Genomic DNA, 24,426 nt, shown 5'->3' on the forward strand with positions numbered 1-24,426 from the left:
TCAAAATGAGCTGTTGACAGGATGCCACAGAATAAAAATTAGAAGGGATTCAGGCAAATGACAAGGGGCAGTGGATTGAGAATTGTGCTGGGCAGGTCAGTGTTATGATGAACCATGAGAACTGTGAAATTGAAAAGAGAAGCTCAAAGCAAGGTTGAAAATAAATTCCTAAAGCAACATGCATTAATACCCTAACAGGGAACCAGGTGTGGTAATGCATGTTTTGCAATCCTTGCACTCTGGGATGCTGAAGCAGAGGATCATAGTTTGAACCCAGCCTAGGCAACTTTATGAGACAGTCTCAAAATAAAAATTAATTAATTAATTAATTAAATGAACAAAGGCTGAGGATGTAGTTCAGTCTAAAGGTGATGGGTTTAAACCCAGTACTAGGGGTAGGGCAACTTAAATTGAGAAGCAGAAGTAAAGTAAGAAACTTTTTAGGAAAGACTTCAAGAGATGACACAGAAATCAGGATCTAACTATTCTTAGTGAAGCTTTCAATCTTATACACTGGAGAAAGAAAGCATTGCAATAGACCCTTTTTCTAATTTTTTCTCTTCCTATTGTAAAAACAGTACTTTCACACAGCAACACAATCTCATTTCCATGGATATGATATCCATAGTTCTCCCTTTTCCTCCAAGAGTTTACTCAAATGAAAGAGTAGTGGGATAAAAATGGATTAAACCAATATGAAGGAGATCAAATAAATAGGAGAGCTCCACAAGTTTCTGGAAAGCAAATGAAGATAGTGAACTAGTAAAGAAGGAGCAGCCCCAGTCTAGAAGAGTAAACGCAGATAAGGGAAAAGCAGCTGGGGCAATGGGGAGGAGGTGGCAGCTGAGAAGATCTCACAGACAAATAAGCACTGCAGAGGAACATTAGCTTGGAGGTTGAGGTGAATGAATAAAATGCATAGATGGAATCAGGAACTTACCTTCCCTCCAGCCAAAAGCAGAAGTCCTAGGAATATGGCATGTTACCTCCCAGGTTTTCTGTCTTTACAAGTCCCCAGCATGATAGGCTGTATCCTGAACTCCAACTAGAAAGCAAATTTCTCTGTTCCACAAGCTCTACTCATACAATCAAAATTTCCAATGTCTTTTACCACTTCATAGGAAAGACTCCCCAGTGAGTAACATGTTAGACTAAATTCAGTGACATGAATGAAAAAGATAAAAATTACAGAAAAATATGACCCCAGAAGAGAAAAGGGGGTAATTCAAGGATAATTTTATTTTTTTAAGCCGGGGATCGAACTCATGACCTAACACTTACAGGGCAAGTGTCTGAACCACTGACCTACGTCCCCAGCCAGGAACAGAATTTTTTTTTTAAAGATGGGGGCCATCTTCCTGTGTTACCCAGGCCGGCCTCAAAATTGCCATCCTCCAGTCTCAGCCTCCCAACTAGCTAGCTTACAGGTGAGCACCATTGTACCCAGCTAGGAATTTTTTAAAAGCCTAATTAGTCTGCTCACAAGAGACTCAAGATGGTATTAGCATCCATACATAAGAATGAAAATAGTGACAACTGGAGAACAAGAAATTAGAGGAGAAAGTCAAAGAAACCTTTTAAAAGGAAAACAAAAACACAGAACGCCAATGGTGTTTTAGGTCCACAAACAACCTTCCCCTTTTTCCCACCTGAGTTTGAAACATGACTATGTCACTAGAAAAAGGCCGCACAGAGGCTTCCAAGGATGATGCTCCCTGACAGCAGGATGGAAGCTGATCACCACTTATCCTCTCCACTGGCTGGCAAATCCCCAAAGACATGGAACCCAGGCCCACAAGCCCTACTCCTTTCTCTGCACCCACCGACTGGGCAAATCACTTCCCTTCCTCTAGGGAGAAATGAGTAGGAACAGGGACAGACAGAAATATTACTCTGATGAAATTTCTTCTTCATGAAGCCAGGAAAAAATTCTAAAAAAATATGAGAGAAATGATAATGGACATAGATGATCAATTCAGAAGGTTTGGCAACCAGTTAGAATACCAAAAAGAACACTAAAAACAAAAACAAACAAACAAAAAGCAAGGGGAAGAAAATATGCACAAGAATGCCTCAGACATGAGAGTCTTGACTGAGAGGGCCTGCTGAATGTCAGGCAGGATTCATGGAGAAAAAATACTTGACAAAGCTATTTCAGAACACCAAGAATAAAGTAAAATAAAATGAAAACAAAAACAACTGTGTTTTCAAGGAACCAGTCAGATATCAGACTCCCCATTTACAACTAGAGAGGCCGAAAGCTTGCTAGGCTCTACCTTCAAACCTTTGAGGGAGAATTATTTTCACTCCAGAATTCTATACCCAGCCAAGCTATTAATCAAGTGTGAAAGATGAATGAAGACATCTTTGACATGCAAGAATTCAGAAAATGTATTCTCCATGCCGCTTGAAGGAGTTACTCAAGAATGTGTTACAGCAAACAGAAAGAATAACTAAAAGGGAGGAGGAGTGTGGCATCTAGGAGAGAGTGTGTCCAGTGCAGGAAATCGTGATGTGGAGCCTCAGCTGTGGAGCTAATCCGGTTGGCACACAATGTAGGGTGCCACCCTCAGCCCCAGGAAAACAGGAAAGCTGGTGGTAGGTGGAATAACTGCGAATGGAGATCATGAGGTTACACTCGCTGGTATTAGTAGCCAGAAAAACTCCAGACTCCCTCCAAGAACACACTTTTTGACAGAGAGGTTGTTGTGATATTAAATCAGAGATAATGAAATGCAGTCCTGACTCAGCACTGTAGTTGGTTATGCAGCTGTGATTGTTTCTCAGTATTTACGGGGGGTGGATTCTAGGATCCCCTGAGGATACTCAAATCAGAGGATGCTCAAGACCCTGATACAAAATGATAGGTGATTTGCATATCCTATGCATATTCATCCATATACTTGATCATCTCTTGATTACTTATAATACCTAATACAATGCAAATGGTATGCAAATAGTTGTTATACTATATAGCTTAGGGAATAAAAATAAGAAAAAATGTGTACATTTTCAGTACAGACACAGGCCTCCCAGTACACGAGTAAGATGTGCATGAGCAACTAGGGCCAGAAAGGAATGAGGTTGCTGGAAAGGGCAGAGGGCGAGGCTGGGCATGGTGGCACCTCACTTTGTTCTTGTGGAGTTAGTGTGGTACTTGGCACATGCAAATTCAAGTTTTGCATCTCAGAATTTTCTGTTTTTCCCCCAAAATAGTTTCAATCTACAGAATAAACGGTTAAATAGATGGAGTGCCTACTGTATTTCACAGATATTGTTTTAAAAATCAACATCTAGAGACAAACTAAAATACCAGTTACCAGTGACTGTGAATGGGAACGCTCCCTTACTGCCACCCTGACCCCACCGCTCCCACCTCGGAAGCCTCCAGGGAACCACAGGAACCACCTTCTTCTCTGCTGTGGCCTGTGACCTCCTGACCCATCCATCCATGCCACCACCCATCTTTCATTTCTCCCAAAGCAGCTTCAGCAGCAGTTTCATTCCCATACAAACAGTATTGGAGATTATGATTGTGGCAGACTTTTCTTGGAGGTTCAGACATTTTGGATCATAGGATAGGAAATAACTTACAAGGAATACCAGTTTTCCCCACTCCTGGAAATGTGCTACTAGTCCCGCCACAGGCATTTCTGTCACTCTAGCCTTCCATAGGCCATAGACTCTCACCACTGAGCAGGGGTGCCTTACCTTCTTCCCTGCAGTTCTGTGTTCTGATGTTCTGCTCAACTCTGGCTGTATATTAGAATCACCTGTGGAACTTCAAGGCCCACCAGGGGAAAGGGCTGGACATGATCCCCAGGTGAGTTTAATGTGCAGCCAGAAATGTGAATCACTGCTGCCTGCTCTCCAGTTGCCAGGGAACAATCTTTGAATTCTTGTTACTTTACGAGGTCAAATATTTGACTCTTGTTTCCCCCTCTCTTTTCAGATCATGCAATCCCTCAGACTACAGTCAGGTAGTAAAAGAACATTTTCCCCCTTCCTCCTCTGTGTGGACACACATTTGCAATCTTAGAAAGTGCTTCATACCATATATGTGTGTGGCTCTTTCACGTCCTCTCAGCCCTAGAAGACATACTACTTCATTATTCTAAGACTATGTAATACTTATTAAGCATACACCATGATTCACATAGCCCCTTTTCTGTTGATGTTATTTGGGTTTCTTCTCATATTTTGCTACTCTTAATTATGCCACAATGAACTTTCGTGTCGATTTTTACCCTTTAAAACTTGTGCTAGGTATTTCCATATTGTAATCTGGTCAGAGAATACATACATTTCAAATCTGGACAGGCATAGCTCAGTGCTTGCTTAGCATGCATGAAGCCCTAAGCTTGATCCCCCAATACCACACATACAGAGAGAGAGAGAGAGAGAGAGAGAGAGAGAGAGAGAGAAAGACAGACAGAATACAGGTATTATAAAAACACTTTAGATGTATATGGTTCCCAGTATATTGTCCATCAACAGTTTGATAAAGTGTCTCTTTCTCTTGATTCTTACCCACATCAAATATTTAAATTATTTTGCTATGTACTAATTCGATAGGGAATATGACGTTGCACTGTTTAATTTGCATTTCTCTGATTTCTAGTGAAATTGAACATCTTTGCATTTTTTGTTACTTTGTATTTTGTTAGTACTTCAAATTGCCTCATTGATAAAAATTTGATGAATATTAGTTTATAAAATGTAATTCCCTTCAGTTTTTATATCTTTTCCTCCTACCCACATTATAATGGTCCAATAATACTCAATTAATATTATTGCTAAGAACCTAGAGAAACAGAGTACACATAACTTAAAATTTTAGAAAAATTTCAATGCAATGTATACTAGGATTTAAAATACATTTTTATAAAGATCACAAATTCAAGAGTAAAGTATATCTGACTGACATCTTAGTTTTGCTTGTGTTTTATTGACTGTAGGGATTTTATTTTCTTCTCTGAGCCCAGTTTTCATAGCTATAGAATGGGAAAAATAACTTGGTTAGTCTGAGTCTGATAATTGTATAAGATAATGTGTTTAAAATGTGAGATGTAGGGCACAGGACGTAGTTAAATATTCCATAAATGCTTTCTATTGTTGCAATGTTATAACAATGCAAAATTGGAGTTTAAGATTCATTGAATTGGGAGTACACATTGTTTCTCAGTCTTGAGCCTTATTCCTATTTCCAGAACTTCCCAGTCTTAGATCCCTTGCCTCCTCTTTTCTGATTGAGCAGGGTTTTGTCCTCTTCAGGGTTATAGTTTGAATTCCAAATCTGTAAATCAGGAAATTGGAGAGGTGGAGGTAGCCTCATATGTTGACTGAGCAGTGGGGATGAAGATCTGAGTGAAGCCAGGACCAGAGAAGGTAGCTCACTTTTCCAAGATTGTCAGATCAGGCCCATCATTAATCTGTAGTCAGGGGCTGACCTTGGTATCAAGTGAAATATTTCTTGGTTGTGAATAACAGGTCCGAGGTACCCTAAATAATCAGCAAAACTTAGTATGTTCAGTCACAAGAACCCTAGAGGTACAGCCATTTTCAGCTGGGTTCATTCAACAACACAACCAACAGAACCAGTTCCAGGTATCTTTCAAGATTACATCTGCAGCAAATTGCCTTGTCTTGTATTGACTGTCCTCATGTCTCAGGCTTCTGCAAGAAACAGCATCTAGAGTCAGAAAAAATGTGATTCTCTTTGTGTCTCCTATAGAGAGTAAACCAACGTCTCTTATATGTCCTCCAAGAGATTTCATGCAACATCATACTGGCCTAAATTGAATCATCTCATTTGTTATACTGAGAAAAATCAGTGACAGGACAGTGAAATGATGATGCCTCATTTAGGTTACCATGGGTCAGAGTCTTGGCCACCTTCAGAGCACATGGCTGCCCAACACCTGGATGAAACTGTTAGAAAGGGAGGAAGTGGTGATCGCACAGATGATCAGCAATGCCTAGCACTGTTACAGGTTTGATAGGATTTGTAAGATGTACTTTTAAGAGCCAATTTAAAATTAATATGCAAACTCTTCAGTTAATTATATGAAAGTATCAGTTTTGAATTTGGCTACCTGGAAGAGACATCAAAAAGGGAAGGATGGTAATATTTCCTATCACTTTTGGAACTAGAAATATGATTTATGGGTGAATAACCAAGCTTTAAAAGGAATGCATTTAGAAGTATACAAAGTGAACTCCCAAGCACTTGGAATGGACTGGGCTTTATGTGGTGCTGTTCCAGGTGTTAGGAGAGATGCTCTTGGACAACTGGGACATACAGAACAGAGTGGGGAGACCAGAGAGACACTCCTAGGATTGTGCCTATGGCAGAGGCCAGCTATCCAGGACATCCTGCCAGGCTTATACCCAGTGCCCAGCATATAACTATATGAGGAGGTAAACATGTGGGGGTACAGTTCCAAAGAGAAAGTTCATCCTTTATAGATACTCAGGTCCCTGTAATGTGACTGCCCAAAATGATGGTGCACTTCCTGCTTGTTTCTCTGTCCTGGTAATTCCAAGGTCATTCCAAGACTGACTAGTTCTGAGAACAGATCTCAAGCCTAATATGAACAGAATGTATTATAGGTGCAAAGCTGGAAACACCTTCTGAATACCAAGACCCTACCTGGGAAGACTGTGAGTGCATTCATGTGACTCAACAACCTAGGTTTTCTACGATGTCGTGCATCTTCAACACTTTAATGCTTTTGACACATTTCCAGCCTGTGGAATGAAGAACATCTCTGCACATGTGGTTCTACTCTAGCCTTTGTCAGAAGCTGAGTGTGTGGAATAGCAAACCAGTTTGAGTGCTAGGGCATGGTTACCTAAGAGACCATTGGAAGAGGCAGCCTGAAATATTACTTTGCATCTCATAGCTTTGGGTGACAAATGGTCACAGGCCTAATAATCAGTACAATATTAAAAACTTTTAATATTATAATACCTTGGGAAACTGATGAACAGAAAATTAACATTACCTGTGAGGGGAGAAAAAACTTCATGAAAAGGAATAAGTAGAGGTTCATAGTCAGAAAGCATGCACTTAGAGAACACTTGGAGGAAGTCCATTTTTTTTGCATGTACTATGAATTGGAAAGACTTCAGAATCTAGGTTCACCTCCAGCCATTCCATGTGCCAGCCCTGGAGCTTGAGCAAGTCACAATTCCTCCCTGATCCCTGGCTCCTCATCTGTAAAATAGGAAGAACAGCTCACAGCACACATGCTAGTAACACTCATCACTTGGGCAAACCAAGAGAAATGGCCATGGTGAGATAACTTTCACTCAGTCATTCTGAGAATGGTGCTTACCCTGCAAAATTCTGGACACACCTGACCTTTCATTGTCCACAGGTCTAACACCCACAGAAAAAGGACTTTTTGTGTTTGTACATACCCAAGATGGGCTTGCCCTAATTTTCTTTGCTGCTTCTCAAAGAAAGAACAAAACAAGCTCAGCCCCATCATATAAGTGAAATTTCAATGCTTTACTAGCTTCATACCTTCAGGCAAGAGCTTTACCCTCTCTACATTACTGTTCATCTGGAAAGTTAAAACATTAGTGTAGGACTACTGTGATATGTAAAATAACTGGGATAGAGTGCACAGCATTCACACACTTCATAGAACATAGAAACCACTAGCAATTACTGTTTGAGGGTTACTGAAAGATACAGACTTAACAATTACCTTGTCGATCTAATTGATTACAGATTGGTAACTAATATAAATTGGTACAGGTTGAGCATCTTTCTTATGAAAATATGAAATCCAAAATGCCCCATAATATTTTGCATACCAACATAATGCCAATAATGGAAAATTCCACATCTGGTTTCATGTGATTGGTCATAGTCAAAATGCAGGTACACTAAAATATTGTATACGATCATCTTCAGTCCATTGCACAAAGACCTGAGTCTAAATTATCCCCAAGATGTCTCATTTTGTGTATGCAAATATTCCAAAATCTGATAAAAAAATGTGAAGGATACTCAATGTGTAATGGTATACTTTTTAAAAAAGAATACAGCTATATTTATTCAGAAAATACTCTCATATCTTCCCTCATTCTTTAAATAGGCAATTTACACTATTAAGTGGTAAATTTCTTTCTTTTTGATAGCCCCTGGGGTTTCCAGTTAGGTTCTTGCTCCCATGCTCTACCTACTAACCCCTTTTTATAGTCACAGTGTGATTAAAGTGACCAGCAAGTGACAAGTGATTCTCCACCATCCTCCAGTCATGAGACCCAGGATCCAATATCCTCAGAGCTACTTCCTGACTTCATGGAGGTAAGGAAGATTATAGCACGTGACACATGCTCTAGGTCTCCTTCACTGAACTTGCCCCTCTCTTCCACAGGCTGTAAAGCGGTTCTTGAAACAAGAGTGCAAGTGTCATGGTGTGAGCGGCTCATGTACTCTGAGGACATGTTGGCTGGCCATGGCCGACTTCAGAAAAACGGGTGATTATCTCTGGAGGAAGTACAATGGGGCCATCCAGGTTGTCATGAACCAGGATGGCACTGGTTTCACTGTGGCTAATAAGAGGTTTAAGAAACCAACGAAAAATGACCTTGTGTATTTTGAGAATTCTCCAGACTACTGTATCAGGGACCGAGAGGCAGGTAAGTTTAAAAAATACACAACAACAACAACAAAACTATTTTCAATGATCAGTATTCCACAATGTGAATGAAGTTCTATAGTTCCAGCCTACTTTCTATAAAAGCTGCCTGCTGGTTGCAAGGTACTGTCCTTTATAATTCCTGCTGAAACTGCACAGAAAACTCTCCCGAGCAAATGGAGAAGCAGCTTGATAATATGCAGATTCTGGAGAAATAGGAACCCACCAAGAATGTGCATGGCAAAGAAGTCAAAATATGTAGATTAGCAAGGTTCTTCAGCCTGGGCAGAATTCTAGCTAGTGGACTAATGCACACTACATTACATTTTGGGGGGATCCTGAAGCTAAGATAAGGATAGCTTTGGATGATACCTTTCTCTTTATATCCTCACTCCAACTATGGAAAAGGGCATCAGAGCTTTAAATTTAGTCTCCTCTGCCTTCGGCCCAGCTTCACATTCCCTCTCTCTGCAATATGCTTAGAAGTTGCCAAATACTAAAAAGCAAGAATCTCACTTTCTTGGCCACAGGTGGAAGTGTAGAAGGGTTGTGTAAGAGACACCTCATTTATTAGGGCCACACCCTTCCCTCCTAGATAGCACCTTCTCCATCTTGAGCTAACTCAAAAAAGCCACCTCTCAGTGTCAGCCCAGCAGCTGTTTCTACCTGCCTGATTGCGTACACGTGCTTTCCACCTCTCACCCCTCCCCATCCACTCTGAACTCCAGGTGTAGGTCTTCCTTTGCAAAGGCTCTGGTGCAAAATAAAAATGAGTTAAACAAGTCTAAATCAACAGGAGGTGGTAGAAGCCCAAAGATCATTTTGGTTCAAGCTAATTTCTTGGTAGAAAGCAAGGGAATTCACTGTCAAAAAAAAAAAAAATCTCTAAATTTTGAGTTTTTCATTCTGAAATTGCTGCTAAGGAACCAATGACACAGTGCAGATTTTAGACTGCTAGTTTTAGATTGACCAGGAGGCAAAATAGTCAAGCAATGTTTCTGGAATGCCCAAGCGTCTTTCCTGACCTTTCTTGAGTGCTTGAATTTCCTTCAGGTTCACAGAGCCAGCTCTTTGCAGCACAGGAGCAGGTTTCTACATGCAGCCAATGGATTACTTACTATTAACACAGGACCAGTAGCTGATCTTTGCTGCATTCCTGCTGTGCTTTGGGGCCTGCTAACAAGTTATCCTACCTGTTCTGACCAAATCACTATGAAACCTGTGCTTTGCTATAAAATTTCTCCAGGAGTCTGGCTTTCACTAAGTGTTTAATCTCAAATAGGATATGAGGATGAGGATATCATGATCATTTTTGGTCCTGTGAATTGACTACTGTGTACTGAATACTGGGCTAAAACCATTGCCCACATGGTCTTATTGAATCCATGCAGCAGCCCTATGACATCCATTCATTGGAGCTAATTATTGCAATAGTAAACAATAATGAATGATACAAAGAGAGATGTTCCCAGGTGATCAACACCTACCAAGAGCAAAATTCACATCTTAGCTTTGTAGCCAGAGAAGCAGCCCGCGCTGTCAGCATGACCACTGGACAGATAAGAAAAGTGAATGACCTGCTCACAATCTCATGGGTAGAGGAGACAGACACCTGGTCTGATGACCTGTGCTTTAATTCTGAAACTACGCACTTTCCCCACCAATATCTCAGACACGGAGGAGACAAGACCTTGTGAAACAAAACCTGATGTTCAGTATCAGAAGACCTGATTCCTAGCACATCTTTCTGGTCCTTTGGAGAAGCAACAGCTACAGCTAATGAATATTTATTGTCTTGTGGGGTAGTCTTTTCTCTTTTTCTCACAGAGGAATTCTGAATCTAATCCAAGGTCCATCTTCAAGTTACTGAATGATTCTGGAACACTTTCTTATTCCCTATATTAGAACAAAATTCTGTTTCTTGATTGTAAAGTAGCACATACCTGAGTACCCACCACATGCCACAGCTCAGTCTGCATGCTCTTGCTGGTTCTTCCCATCTGGGATGAGTGTCTCATTATCCCATTTTATAAGAGAAGCCTGAAGCTCAGAGAGGGCACAAGTTCTACCCAAATGACTTCTGTTGGTAAGACTCAGCAGGGACTGTCTGTCCTTTCAGCCATTTTACTCTGCTCCTCTTATGCTGCACAAAGTTTAGGCTGCAGAGTTGCAGGGGCTAGCTTCTGAAGACAGCTATATACTTTATTTACTCTTTTAATTATTTCTTTGTATCTTAGACACATTTTAGCTTATGAAACTTAAGAAGATATGAATTTTCTAGTTCTTGTTTGGTCTTGATTAACTGGAATCTGTTCTTCTTTTAAAGTAGCCATTTCTAATATATTGGATCAGATATCTGCTAAGATTCCTAGATTATTTGTAAATTATCTGTGCTTCACTTATTCCTTATTAAGAAAACATAAGTGCCAATGTTATCCATGCAAAGCTTGCAATATTTCTTTTTAATTCTGTTGACCCCAGATAATGATTTTAGTGAAGATATGATCCAGGACATTTGATAGTCATGTAGGCAGAAGTTCAGCTTGTTAAAAGAATATTTTTCTCATTGTTCCTATTTGGAATCATGTACAAATAACCACAGGTATGAGATGCAGCTGCTCTCTGAGAAAAGCCTGCTCCTGCTGAGGACCTTGCTTTTGGTTGTATGGCTATTGGCCGTGTAAAGATAAGGCTTCCCCCTGCTGGATAAATATCTGTGGCATAGCCCTACCAGGCCAGTTAAAACAGTCATAGAAGGTCTTAGGTATGGAATCATGGTGGAGTATCCTCTAGCTTATTTGTGGAGGCAAACAGATATAGCAGAGAATTCTAAGGCCCACAAAAAGGCAGGCTTCCTGTCTCTAACTCAAAATGAATGTGCGAGCCTTCCCTTTCTGTGAGACAGAGGTGTTGGGTCAGTGCTGAACCACCCAGTATGTGCACACAACTGAGTACGCACACACAGATGGACCCTCTCCCCTGCACTAGAGTCATATTACATTAGGAAGGATGTGTTTTTTTCTGGTGAATGGACCATGCATTTCAAAATATTTTACTATTAAGGATAGCCAAGATCCAAAACAGGTCAAAAGTTTGAGTACAATTTAAATCAAGTAACATATAATTTCTTTTTTTTTTTTCATTTTTCTCTGTTAAAATTAGAATTAACTCTTCCTGAGTTTCATCCAATACTGCCTAGTCTGTTTTGTTGTGGTCATTGTTTTTAAATGTTACACACTTAACATTCAATTTATTGGGTGTCTTCTACTTGCCAGCATTTGAAAAGCAGCAGTGGTGAGTAGTCAGGTCATCAGTATTTGGAACTGATTGGCTTTACTCTTGCTAGATTGCAGCTATTTCTTGTTCAAAGTCACTCATGGACTGAAATGAGGTATCTTATTTGTCAGCTAAGTTTGCATAGTGGATAAAGGTCCACTGGTCTAGCCCACAATTTTCCAAAGTAAAGAACCGCTCAAAGACCTATTAAATCAGAAAGCTCAGGAAACAGTTTCAAACCTAAGTGCATCAAGTTTAAAAAATCAGTGATTTAGGTAACCCATGATCTCTGGATATCACTATTAGGGTAAAAGAATCCAGGGAGACTTTCTTTTTTCTTGGATTGCACAATGTCTTATTAAGGGAAAAACTTTTGAAAAGTTCTAAATAACTGTCACAAAAAGTACTCCCTGTTCTGGCTTGCTGATCTTTTGCATTTTAAGTTTTCTATCTCTTCACTGCAAGTATGTCACTTAAATTATTACAACCATCAAAGCCTTCACTGAATTACCATGACAGGTTATCAAGTCGGACTTCAAGTGACATCCTGAAATAATGATAGCAAGACTTGTAAAGTAGAGACCCTGGGATGTTTCTGATCATACAGAGCTCGCTGGGGAAGGAGCTGGGAGCATAGGGTGTGATTCTGCTCTGAATCAGGCGGGGGCTACAGTCTTCATGTGAGTGTTTTCTGGACTTTTCATAGCAGTCTCCTTCATTTCCAGAAAAGGAAACTGAAGCCCTGCAAAGTTACCTAACTTGCTAAAAATTGCATGCCCTGCAAGTAGTTATCTAACCACAGTGAGTTAGCAAAAATCTGTACCTTTCTCACCATACCACTTACCTACAGAAATGAGTGTGGGGTTGCAGGTAGGGGATAGGTCTTTAGTAATAATGTGCACCCTGAGGAAATTTAATGAGGTCAGGTGCCCCACAAACTGGGGAGATGCGCAGTGATCAGAATGAAGCACCCATATTTAGTTCAGGTTTTCTTGAAGCCCTTTCAATTACAAGCCTTCCTAGTGTTTAAGAGTGATAGTAGCTTTCATCATCCCTAAGAATGATAAAAATAAAACACATTAAAGAAGATACTAGTATGGCAACAGTAGGAAGATATTTTCCCCAGTCTTCAGTTGAAGAAGATAAGTGTCTGATGGTTAACTATAAATACTGCTTCATGCAGCTCAGATTTAAAGAGTAGCAACAACTGTGTGATGTTAGGCATGTGACATTTTACAGACCAAATTGTAGGCTAGATTTTGGAAGCTGGGCTTTCTGGGATGAGTGTTCTGGTGACTTTGTAGTTATCTCCCAGGTTACTGCCCAGGCATCTGTAAATCAAAGAAGCCCTTCACTTAGAGATAGGTGCATCTCTAACTAAGGAATGCCACTGCTGTCCTCTCCAGAGAAAGCGCCTGTACCTAATCACAGGCCACTTTCACTGCTTCTGATGTGAAACCCTGACCCGAGCCAGAGGTCACTCTGAGTTCTCTTCTCCAACTGGAAAACAAGCAGCCCTCCACCTCTTTCCCAGGCAACTTCAAAACCTAATGGAGGTCTATGGTTGTGCAACTAGTTGCTGCTGGAAACCTGGTACCTGGTGGAAAACTGCAGGCTGTGAATGATGTAAGCTCACCTTTTATTCTACAGAAAGTATATTCGGCAAAAACAACTCAGGACTTACAGAAACCTGGGCCCAACTGTTGTGTTCAGAGATGGGTGCTTTAGATCTGCCTCATGGCAAAAACTTGTTAAAGCTGATTGTGTTCCATGAACTAATTAAAAACAAGGAAATGTGTTAGCCAGTAGGTGGATATGTGGATACCATGAAGGTACTAACGTGCAATTCAGAGGAGTACAACTTGGGTCCCCCATTTCTTCACTGAACAAATACTGAGATTTGTAAGCATTGGAATACAAAACTGAGAACAGCAAAAATAGGCCTTGCCCTCAAGACATCATTCATTGACCTCAGGAGCCAAGTAATGTCTGTGCTAGGGAGCCCTCAAACCTAACAGGGTAAGGATGTGTTTTAGGTTTTTGGTCCTTACTCCATCAGTCTGTACAAGGTATTTCCTTACATTTGTCATTTTGACAACATACAGAGTAAGTTGTTTAGCTCCTTGTGCTTTGAGGCATAGAAATCAATGAACTAATATCTAAAAGGTGATGAGACACTTAGAGCAAGAAGAAAATTACGTGAAAAATTGTCATGAGGCTTATAAGTCACTGCTTTCATTGGGAAATATTGATCATATTGTATAAATAATGCTAATTATGATCCAGTAAATCTTCTTTTTAAATTCTAATGGTATATAATGCAATTAGCCTTTCCCTCCCGGGAACATTACCTTCTTTTATTTTTATTTATTTATTTTGTCTCTTTGAGACAGGGTCTCTATGCAGTACAGGCTGGCCTTGAACTCACTTTGTAACCCAGGCTGGTCTTGAACTCACAACGATCTTCCTGCCTCAGCGTCCCAAGTGCTGGGATTACAGGCATGAGCCACCACACCCGGCTTGAACATTACTTTCTTGCACTGTCCTGGTTTTCCTCCTATCCCAATTGTTGGCCTTTTAAAATTGTAGTGGTTAGTATCTCCTCTTCTGCTTCCCATTGTGTTGGACTCACATTGAAACCTCTTTTCTCCCTTTGTACTCTCTTCTGGTTTGGTTTTCTTTGTCACTGTGACTTTAAAATGCTACCCATGTCTTCAGCTGTGTCTTCTAGCCTCATCCAGTACCCAGTTCCCTGCTCACCAGATTTCTCACATTCATAAATAAATAAGTTGCACTCCTGATTTGTCCTACTCCTGAAACTTGTATTTTCCCTTCCCAGAAAATAGCTCTGCCTTTCACTCTGGTGGTCAGGCCTGAACCCTGAGGTCTTCTGTTATTCATTCTCTCCCCACACCCCATCCTTCAAGTCTTCATCAGGACCTTTTAAAGTGTATGAAGGGCCTATTGCCTTCTCTGTTTCTACTGCCATCTCCTTGGTACAAGTGAAGTGCATTTCTTTCTGTCTTCGCCTGTGCGCCAGTGTTTCATCAGTTTGCCACCTGACTCCCCAGCTGGATTCAGTGAGGATTCCATGACTGCAGGAGCTGCATCTTTCTTGCTCACTGGACATGCAGGCCTAGTGTATGAACACTGCTGAATTAAATGGTACAGCAAATTGTAAATAATATTTGTTCAGTAGAGTAGTTGAATTCTTATATATTTTGGAGCAGTTTCGTCTCTTACAGACAGCCCAGTTTCTTTGAAAGGAATTACTAAGGCTATCTTCTCCTCACCAGTTACCTTATAACACACAACCTATGAAAACTGCTACTTAAGCTTAGGTGTTAAGTGGAATTTTTTCTCACATACAAGTGCATTAGTAGGGCATTCACAGGACTTCAGATGTTGCTTGCTGACCATTTCCCTGAATAAGATAAGAGGTCTCAAACAAAGCAACAGTAGAGAACCGCTACTACTTTTAGCTACCACTAGACACTCAACTCTTTACTCTTCGTGTACTATCAGAGGATACATACAGAAAAGGAACTGCTGGGGAGGTCATCTGATTTCCTTGTTAATGCAAACAAAATATTTTTACAAGCAATACTGTTTTATATTATGGACATGATCTACACATGTTCTCTTTCAAGATGTGAAGAGCAGGATTAATTATATTTTTCACATACACCAAAACATACCTTAATTTGAGCTGACTGACAATGGTGATCACATGGAATTTGTGAAAACTTTTGATAATAATTTAAGAAAAAATTCTGTTAAAATAGTTCATTTTAAAGTTTCCAATGTCTTGATATCATTTGAACTGCAACAACTAAGGACCAAATGGATGCGAGGGATAGGAAAAACTCATTTCTAATTACATTAATGTATTCTTAATAAACTGATGGTGGTAATATACTTAAAATCATGAATTTGATTCCTTCACTTAGGTTTTCCCAGTGAAACTACTTTTGTACTGATCAATTTCTTCTTTAAACATATGCAAAGTTCACAGTATGAGCAAAGAAGACTCTGATACTACAAATTGCTACCTGTTTCTATTGGCTATTAACTGGGTAACTGTGTCTCTTAATGTATGGTGCTTCATCTAGGAATTTTTAAGGTCCATGTGATTCAATAACAATGAATTATTAATCTTACTCTTTGAAGTAATAGAACCATAACTTGATGCCACAAAAACTTGTAAGTTAGCATTTTCAGTTTTGACATTTAAAAATGTACTATCTTTCTTGTAAGTGTTCTCTGTATACAAAGTAAGATCATTTTTTTTTATCAGTACCAGGGATCAAACTCACAATCACCTGCTTGCAAGGCAGGTGCTTATGCCACTGAAGGAAATCCCCAGTCCCAAAGTGAGACCATTTAAAGAGAGAAGTTTAGTTGCACCATTCCTTCCAGGTACCTAAGGAAGGATGGGCAACTACCACTCGGAGAATGGGGACCTTAGTTTTCTTTAATAAGTTATTTTTAATTAAATTAATCAGCAAATATGTGTTGACCACCTGAGCACTATGCAGTGTTTAGAAGTCTAATAAGGCCCCCTGTCCTCAGGAAGAAAGGTATGAGAAATGCCAAAACAGTACACAAGTCCAATTGCATTACAAGCTTCACAAAGGTCAATGAGGCATGCAGCAGTTGGGGGCACTCTACAGAAATGCTAGGTAGGCCAGGCTCTTCAAAGAGAGGAGGATTGTGCCAGAGAAGAAGAGGAGAGTAAATGCTGGGGGCAGGGTTGAGCTCAGAGCCTTTGCACTGAAATACATCCCGAGTCCTTTCTTCTGTTCTTAATTTTGAGACAGGGTCTTGCTAAGTTACTAAATTGCCCCGACTGGGCTTGAACTTGCAATTCTCTGGCCTCAGCTTTCCAGAGTGCAACAATTATGTGCTTTTACCTCTATGTACAGCTAAGAGTAACTCTTAAGACAATGACATTGAAGGGTCACTTCAGTGGAATAGTGAGGAGACAGCTTCCTTAGAGAGTACTGATGGGGAACAAAAAATCACTTTGGCCAAGCTAGGTATGCCAGATATGGAAAACCTCACAGAGTCTGACCATAACAACATTAATTCCATTATAGGATTTACTAATCTAATGGGACATGGTTTTCCTGTGCCAGTCAAACTTTCCCAAGTTCTGAAAACACTGAGTAAAATCATCTGAGATAAATGCAGATACTCTTTTTCTTAAGTAACATTACCTTTGCAATGCGAGGAAGGGGCAAACCTGGCAAGTAGATGAATGTGCAGTCCCACACGTTTGCTCTCTAACATTTTTCTTCTGTTCTCTCAATAAATCTGTGTCATTAATGACAATGTGTAAGTCAACCAGAGGAGAAACAGCCTATTGGATGACAGCCTTAAGTGAATCTTGCTTTATGGCCTAATGGTCAACATATGGGCCTCTGTCAGCCTAAGGGGCAGGAATTTCCAAAGATACATGCCAGTCAAGAAAGAAGCAGAAGCAGAGGGAAAGGGAGATGGAAAGAGGGGGAAGAGGAGGGCAAGGAAGAGAAATAGAGACAGATAGACAGACAGAGAGAGGGAGCCAGAGACAGAGACAGAGACAGAGACAGAGAGATAGAGAGACAGAGAGAGCCCTTCCTCCAGGTCCCAGAGCTGTGGGTCTGGGAACTATTAGCCAAAGCCCTCTGTTCCTTCTCTGCTGTCAGGAAGATGCATGTTGGTGGAGACAGAAATGTTTTTATACTGAGAACCCTGACTCCATTATTAATTTTATAGCTCTGGGGATGGGATGCTTGATTCTGTAAAGTTGCCTCAGCATTATACCACCTAAGTTGTTAAATGGACCCAAACATATGTGATTTAGAAACTCCAATTCTTCATCTCCTTTTTTCTTGTGTACCTTGTGTGAATTAGGATGAAATCAGAACATAAAAGGAGGAAAACATTCTATGGGACCAGGGACAGCATCGTCCCATGGCATTGACCTTGTTGACTAGGTCTTATTATTGCTGAGGTTAGGCAGATGCCTCAACAATTATTTGGGGTAAAAGCAACAAGAATAGAGTCTGATCCCACAATAGTCTATGTCTGGGGACTGTGATTTGTCCCCAGACAGGTCACATGTCTGGCACATTTTAAAACCAAAGCAAAGGAAATCAGAGAAATGAGCTATCAACCTGTCACTTCTCCCTTTCTTGAACTATGTAAATCAAAGTGCAATAAGAGATAACATTATAAAGCAACATGTATAATCTTGCAAAAGCATTACACTGAACAAGTTTATCCTTTTAAAATTATCTATTTGAGAGACTCAAATGATAGGGCTTTCAGTTGAACAGCTAAATAATTGAAACTTTAAAAAATATCTCTGAAATATTTGTAGCGCCACCATACTGCTTTTAGAGATACTGTGTGATACTAATATTCATCCCGTAAGGGTCAAGTTGGTTTTTGGAAATGACTCAGAGATTCCTGGAATACATCCTGGGGAGTTCCATCTTGAGTAAGATACAAGTTGATTATATTGGCTTCCCTAAACCTCTCACTGCCTCTGTATAGAGGACTCTTCTCAATTCCTTTGGCCAGAACCTCACCAGTGACAGATGGTAAAGCCACTTTGTGGGCCTACAAATTTTGGAAATGTACATCCTGGCATTGCTAAGAAATCATTCTCCTCAGAAAGGTTCCAGGAATCCAATAGAAATAGCAATACAGGCAAACTGCAACATAAATTACTACCACCATGTTGACTAGCCTTATGTTTGCTTGCATAACCTTAACAGGCTCATCTGCACCGCATCATGAGTTAGAGAAAAAGGCCCAGTCATAAAACGGTTACGTATCAGGCCTTTGCAAGTTCTTTATTTGGTTAACAGAATGAAGAGAGAGATCAGGGAGGACAATGAGGCACTGGTCAGGTACTCTTCCCAGGGATTCTGTTGCACCTGGCAGGGCACTGAGACAGAGCTTCCTGCAGACAGCAGGAGCTCCAGCTCTGGAGCCAGACAAACCTCCAGTCCTGACCCCAACACTTGCAAGCTGTGTGATCTTCAGCAAGTAACTGCACATCCCTTACCTCCATTTCCTCACTTTAACAGTGGTGATAATAATGGTACCCACTTTAGAAGCATATGGGAATTAAGTAGATAATGCAGGTAAAATGCTTAGCATTCCATAATTTTGGGTTTCTGGAAAGGAGTCAAAGAGGGAAAAGGGCAAGGAATAAAAAAATGAAAGGATAAAATATTGAAATTCAACTTTATGAGCTTATGGCTGATATGTGTAGCTGGGTTTATATCCCCACAGTTCCTGGCGTGGTTTAAGCAGCAGTGAGTGAGTAATTAATACATTTGCACATTATTCAGAGATAATTTTAAAACATGTGTCCCAACATGTCTCCCTAAGGAAGTAGGGAGATCTTAAAACACAGTGCCTTCCTTTTATTAAATGAAAGTGCATATCAATACATAGATAAGTACATAGTCTGTCGCTCCGTCCCTGTCTCTCCCATTGTTTGTTGGTGACACTACCAACTGAACCAGGACTTTGCACATGCTACCCAAGCACTTCACTGCTGAGCCACATTCCTGGTGCTATAAAAATGTTGAGTCTTTAAGCACAATCATGATGCTCTTTGTTTTAGAAAGACTGGGAGATCTTTAAGACAGTCTAGCCATACTGCTATCAATAATAATATATCTTTGCATTCATATACTCAGCAAAATTCCTTTATTATGTTTCTATGACCAGAAAACAATAGCATCAAATTTTGTATAGATTCTCTACTCTTCAGAGTTCTGGTAGGATGGCTCTATATTCTGCTAAAATGACAGCAGCTATCCAAACTCTTTTCTGCCACATAGTCTGTCATTGAATCTAATTAAAACTCCAAAGCGTGGCCAGTACTAGTCCACTGCCAGGCAACTTCCTCCGTTCTTCCTACCTCCCAGGCCAACCTTCCCCTCCTGTCAGCCCACTGCCAATGCCTGATACTCACAGAGGACATGACCACTCCGGGCTGCACCCTGGCCTCTGTTTTCACATCAGTGGTTCTGAATCCCCAGAAGCCCTCTCTCATCACCTTTCTTTGGCTTTATGATGCCTTACCTGGTGGAGAATGGCATGTTCAGATTGCTTCTTTTTTAGAGTATTTTATTTTTGAGCATATTTTGAACTCCTGAGATACCTCATTAACAGTCTTAGTTTCCTTTACTGAAACCACTTCTAAGTTAAGCTGTGTCAATACCATTGCTTTGCCTGTCCTCTCTCTGCTTTCTTATGGTGATGAGGTTACTTCACTGAGAAATCATTTTGTTTAGTTCAGTTTTCTGCATTCAAAGAACAAAACCCGCCATGACTATTTAATCAGACTGACTTAGACCACCAGCTCATCAGGCTGCAAGCTCTTGGGGAAAGTCCACCAAGTTAGATGTCAGGAAAAGGCCCACAGCCTGACTCAGTTATAAGAGAGTTCACCTCCCTGTCCTAGCCCCTAAACCTCAGAGCCCCAAGGAAGATAAAGAATTCTAGTGCATGGCAGTTTATTTATATTTTGATAAATGCAGATCCGTGGAAGTGAAGAATGTTTATTAGTGTGCAGAGCTTATGAACAAAACAGAAAAAGATAAAAATTCAGTCATCACTGGGGTGCCAAGTAAGAGTGCCATTCCAGTCAGGGGCCCACTCATACACGTAGCTAGAAAACTCTCTCCAAATCTCCACCTCCATTCCAGTTTCTCACCTGAGTCCCAGACTGTATGATCACGGAACATTCATATGCAGGTGACCTGAGTCACAGCAAACTGAACACAAGGAAAACTGTCTTTTCTCACAGTTGCCTTTCCAGGCATTTTCTGCCTCAGGGAATCACCAGCATCAACCTAGTCACTCAAGCCTGAAGTCTTCTCATCCTCTCGACCTTCCATCCGTCACTCACCACATTCTGCCAGTCCTTCTCTCATCCACTAGCCTCTCCCAAGCTCACTGCCACGTCCTTAATCCGGACCACCTAGAGTCCTGCCCAGAGTGCTTCATGGGTCTCTCACTTGTCCCTTGCCCTCACTCTGGCTGACTTCAATCCACTCAGCCCAGCACACGGGTGATTCTCCTGAAACACAAGTCAAAACATACTGCTCTTTGCATTAAAATCTTCAATAGAATTCTTTTGCCCTCAGTTTAAAGTTTAAACACCTTGACCATCACTGCAGCTTCTACTCACCTCTGCAGCCTCGATTCTTTGCCTTCTCCCCATGGTATGCTGTGTTGCAGACATGTTGAATACCTCTCTGCTCTCCACAAAGATTTGGTGCTTTCCTGGCCTTGGTACCTGTGGCCTCCACTTCTCCCTCCACCTCATTCTTCTCATTGAAATATTCGCACATGCACAACTATGTGCAGCCCAATGCCATTTCCCAAATGTACACACAGCCATCTAACTGTGTCAGCTCAGTACCTTGAAGAGATCCAGTGTTCTGGCAACTTCCTTCATGCTCATTTTTTCTATTCCCAAGAAAAATCACTACTCTTTCTATGTGAACTAGGTTTTCCCATTTTTGTACTTTATATAAGTGAAAACAGACTGAAACAAATCTCTTGTGTCAGATATCTATTGTTAGTAGCCTACCGTACCTTCAAGGCCCAGTCTTGACCTCATCAGTCCTTGCACTGGTCTTTCTTTAACCCACTTCGTTGTCAACTTTTTTGAAAACTTGGCCGACTGTCCCATGGTGTCCCATATCTTGTCCTTCACTCTTCAATCCACTGTGTCATCTGTATCATCCACAGAAACTGCACTAATCAAAGGGCATCAGATCATCTTGCTGTGCAGTCAAATGAAATGTTTCATGATTTCTTATTTGACACCTTCACCCTCAACCCAGTAATGCAATAAGCCACCAGAGTTCAGCTGTACCTCCTCTGTAACCTGTCCTGTATAGGTCCTGCCAGTGTCTTTCACTCCCTCGTGGTCTCTTGCCTGGACTATTCCAACAGTCTCAAGGTTTATCCCTTAGGCCCAAGCCACTCCCCCAGATTTGTCCACCACTCACCATGGAATCAAATCTAAATGGTACCAGCACAGCCTATGTAACCCAGTCTTTTTTCTATGTCTTTGTCTAATAGCACCCTACCAAACACATTGAATCTGCACTCTTGTGAACTTTCCCTTGAAATCTCTCTGGGAATTTCTCTCTTGTCAGGAATGCCTTTCACACCTTCATTTCTCTTTCTTGGAAATCTACTGACCCTTCACATTTTACACCTAATGCCACCACTGTAAAATCATGAAGTTGAAGAACCTTGGTTTGATCCTATTTTCTATTATTAATACTAAGTAATATCATTGTAATAGTATGCTTGGATCACACCCCTTTTACATTGTTTACTTTATTCTCTGATAAATCCCAAACTCCCAGAATTGTGCCCAGCACACAGTAGGTACTCAGTAAACACTCGCTAAATGAATAGATGGTTAACATTTACTATGCACTTAGTAGAACTGGACCTTTCACACATTATCTCCTTCTGCCCTCACATGAGCTCCATGAATAAGGAACTGTTTGCATGAAAGGAAACTGAAGCTTAACAAGATCAAGTAATGTACCACAATCACACAATGGACACACAGCAACCCCTGAATCGTTCCCACTCTAAACAACTTTAGTCAACGTGTTTTACAGCTTTTCTGCTATGGTACAGTGCACGTCACTTTGTTGTGGTTTTCCGTAGCACTTGAGCCAATGAAAAGTTATCTAGAAGTAACAGAAGTATCCTTCCTCCCTTGTGTTTAGCTCTTTACTACATTATGAGTCCCCTGAGAATAGGGACTGGGTCCTATTTATTTTAATCCCTCCCCCCACAAAACCCCAAGGAGCCAACACAAAATCCAACCCCTGCTTGTGTTCACTAAATGTTTATTGAGTAAAATAATGGGTGTGCTGCTCAGAGGGAGCATTTGGCAGCGAATACTTTTTGCACAATCAGTGATTTTGAGCATTGTCTTGTGGTTGCACTAAATCCAGGCCCAGCTGCTGCCTCTTCTAACCCTTTGCTTCTTCAGCATGATGAGGGCTCAGGGCCACCCCTAGCTGACCTGCCCTCCACCCAGATCCGGCCCGCTGCCATCCTTCCTGTCCTCATGAAATTCCTCAGCCTATCTTCCTGCTTTCCATGGCTGACAAGGCAGAGTAAGCTCTGCTCCACCCGATGCTTTTCTTGACCCGACGCCCTGCCTGAACCTTGCTGATTCCTTGGTTGCGCTGGACAGGCAGGGCATACGACATTTATACAGATAACTGTAACACAGAGAGGACTGTGATAAACAGAGTCACGAGGCACTGTAGGAGTTCCGAAGAGGGAGACATTCCTAGTTAGATGATGGAGGGGTTGAAAATAAGTCGCTATGTTCTCTATCCCTGGATCAGATTTTATTTTCTTTTTTATTTCTTCGTTACTGGAGGTTAAACCCAAGTCCTTCACACGAGCTAAATCTTCAGCCTTTTTCACTTTAAAACAAGGTCTCACTAAGTTATGGCCTTGAACTTCCAATCCTCCTGCTTCAGCTCCCACAGTGCTAGGATTACTTACAGACATGTTCCACCACAGCTGGAAGTTTTGTTTTAATTAAAGAGATTTAGCCTCTCTAGGTTTGTCAAGATTACAAGTAATAGAAATGGGAGCAGTTTAAGCTAAAGAGGGAACATTTACTAGCATACAGAATCTCTAGAAACTCAAAGATTAGAGTGTAACCAGGCCTCTAGGAGAAATGGAAGAAGAACCAGAAAACAGGATGGCATGGTACAGATCCCTTTTCCTTCTTTGGTCTTCCCTGTCTCCATACATTTACTTTATTCTTGCATCTCCATAGATCTCTGTTAGTCCACAGACCTCATCACAAAACATGGCTGCTTGTGGCCAAAATTTATACACAGAGATAGTGACTTGGTCTGGTAGAACCAGCATTCTTCAAAGAGATCTGATTGGCCCAGCATGAATCAGGTGCCCACCCCTGGTCCAATCATCCATTGCCAATGAGCAAGCTTTGTTGTGCACCATGGCTACCAAGCATCCATCTCAGTGGAAGAAGAAATAAAAATTACTATTGTAAGCTCAGGAAACTTTCCCCAAAATGCCCATTTCGCTTGGCTCTTCTGTCTGATAATGATGTCCTTGCAAAAGAACTCCAGGAATTTCCCTAGAAGTAGACAAATTTAAGAAATTTCCTCTCTCAGAAATTCTTTTTCAGAAAACAAATACATAAATTTTGATTACTACTGAGCAAATATCGCCTTGATTAAAATGGCATCCTACTAGTAGTTCCTAATAGGTTTTTTTAACACCAGTTTTGTTCCCTGAAGATCTGGAATTCTGACGTCAAACACAAGCCTTCATACATCTCTGTGGCCTGCTGGACTGCATGGGCAGAGAGAGAGTTATTGATGAGCTAAGTCAGGGTGCTGTCTCAGTCACTTTGGTGCACCCGTTTAGTCCATAGCTGCCTGGCTGCAAGACA

The 24,426-nt window shown here is 40.9% G+C and overlaps 1 protein-coding gene across 1 annotated transcript in view; it reads left to right on the forward strand.

Moving 5' to 3' along the window:
• The window catches only part of Wnt2 (Wnt family member 2), a 41,566-nt gene that overhangs the window by 15,616 nt on the left and 1,524 nt on the right, over positions 1-24,426 (forward strand). Inside the window, exon 4 of the mRNA XM_003475139.5 lies at positions 8,394-8,658. Within this exon, the coding sequence (XP_003475187.1) occupies positions 8,394-8,658 (265 nt within the window). The remainder of the gene's footprint in view (positions 1-8,393; positions 8,659-24,426) is intronic.

This window comes from Cavia porcellus, unplaced genomic scaffold (assembly GCF_034190915.1).
Source record: "Cavia porcellus strain 051 isolate PalLab524CR breed Dunkin Hartley unplaced genomic scaffold, mCavPor4.1 scaffold_2, whole genome shotgun sequence".
Lineage (NCBI taxonomy): Eukaryota > Metazoa > Chordata > Mammalia > Rodentia > Caviidae > Cavia > Cavia porcellus.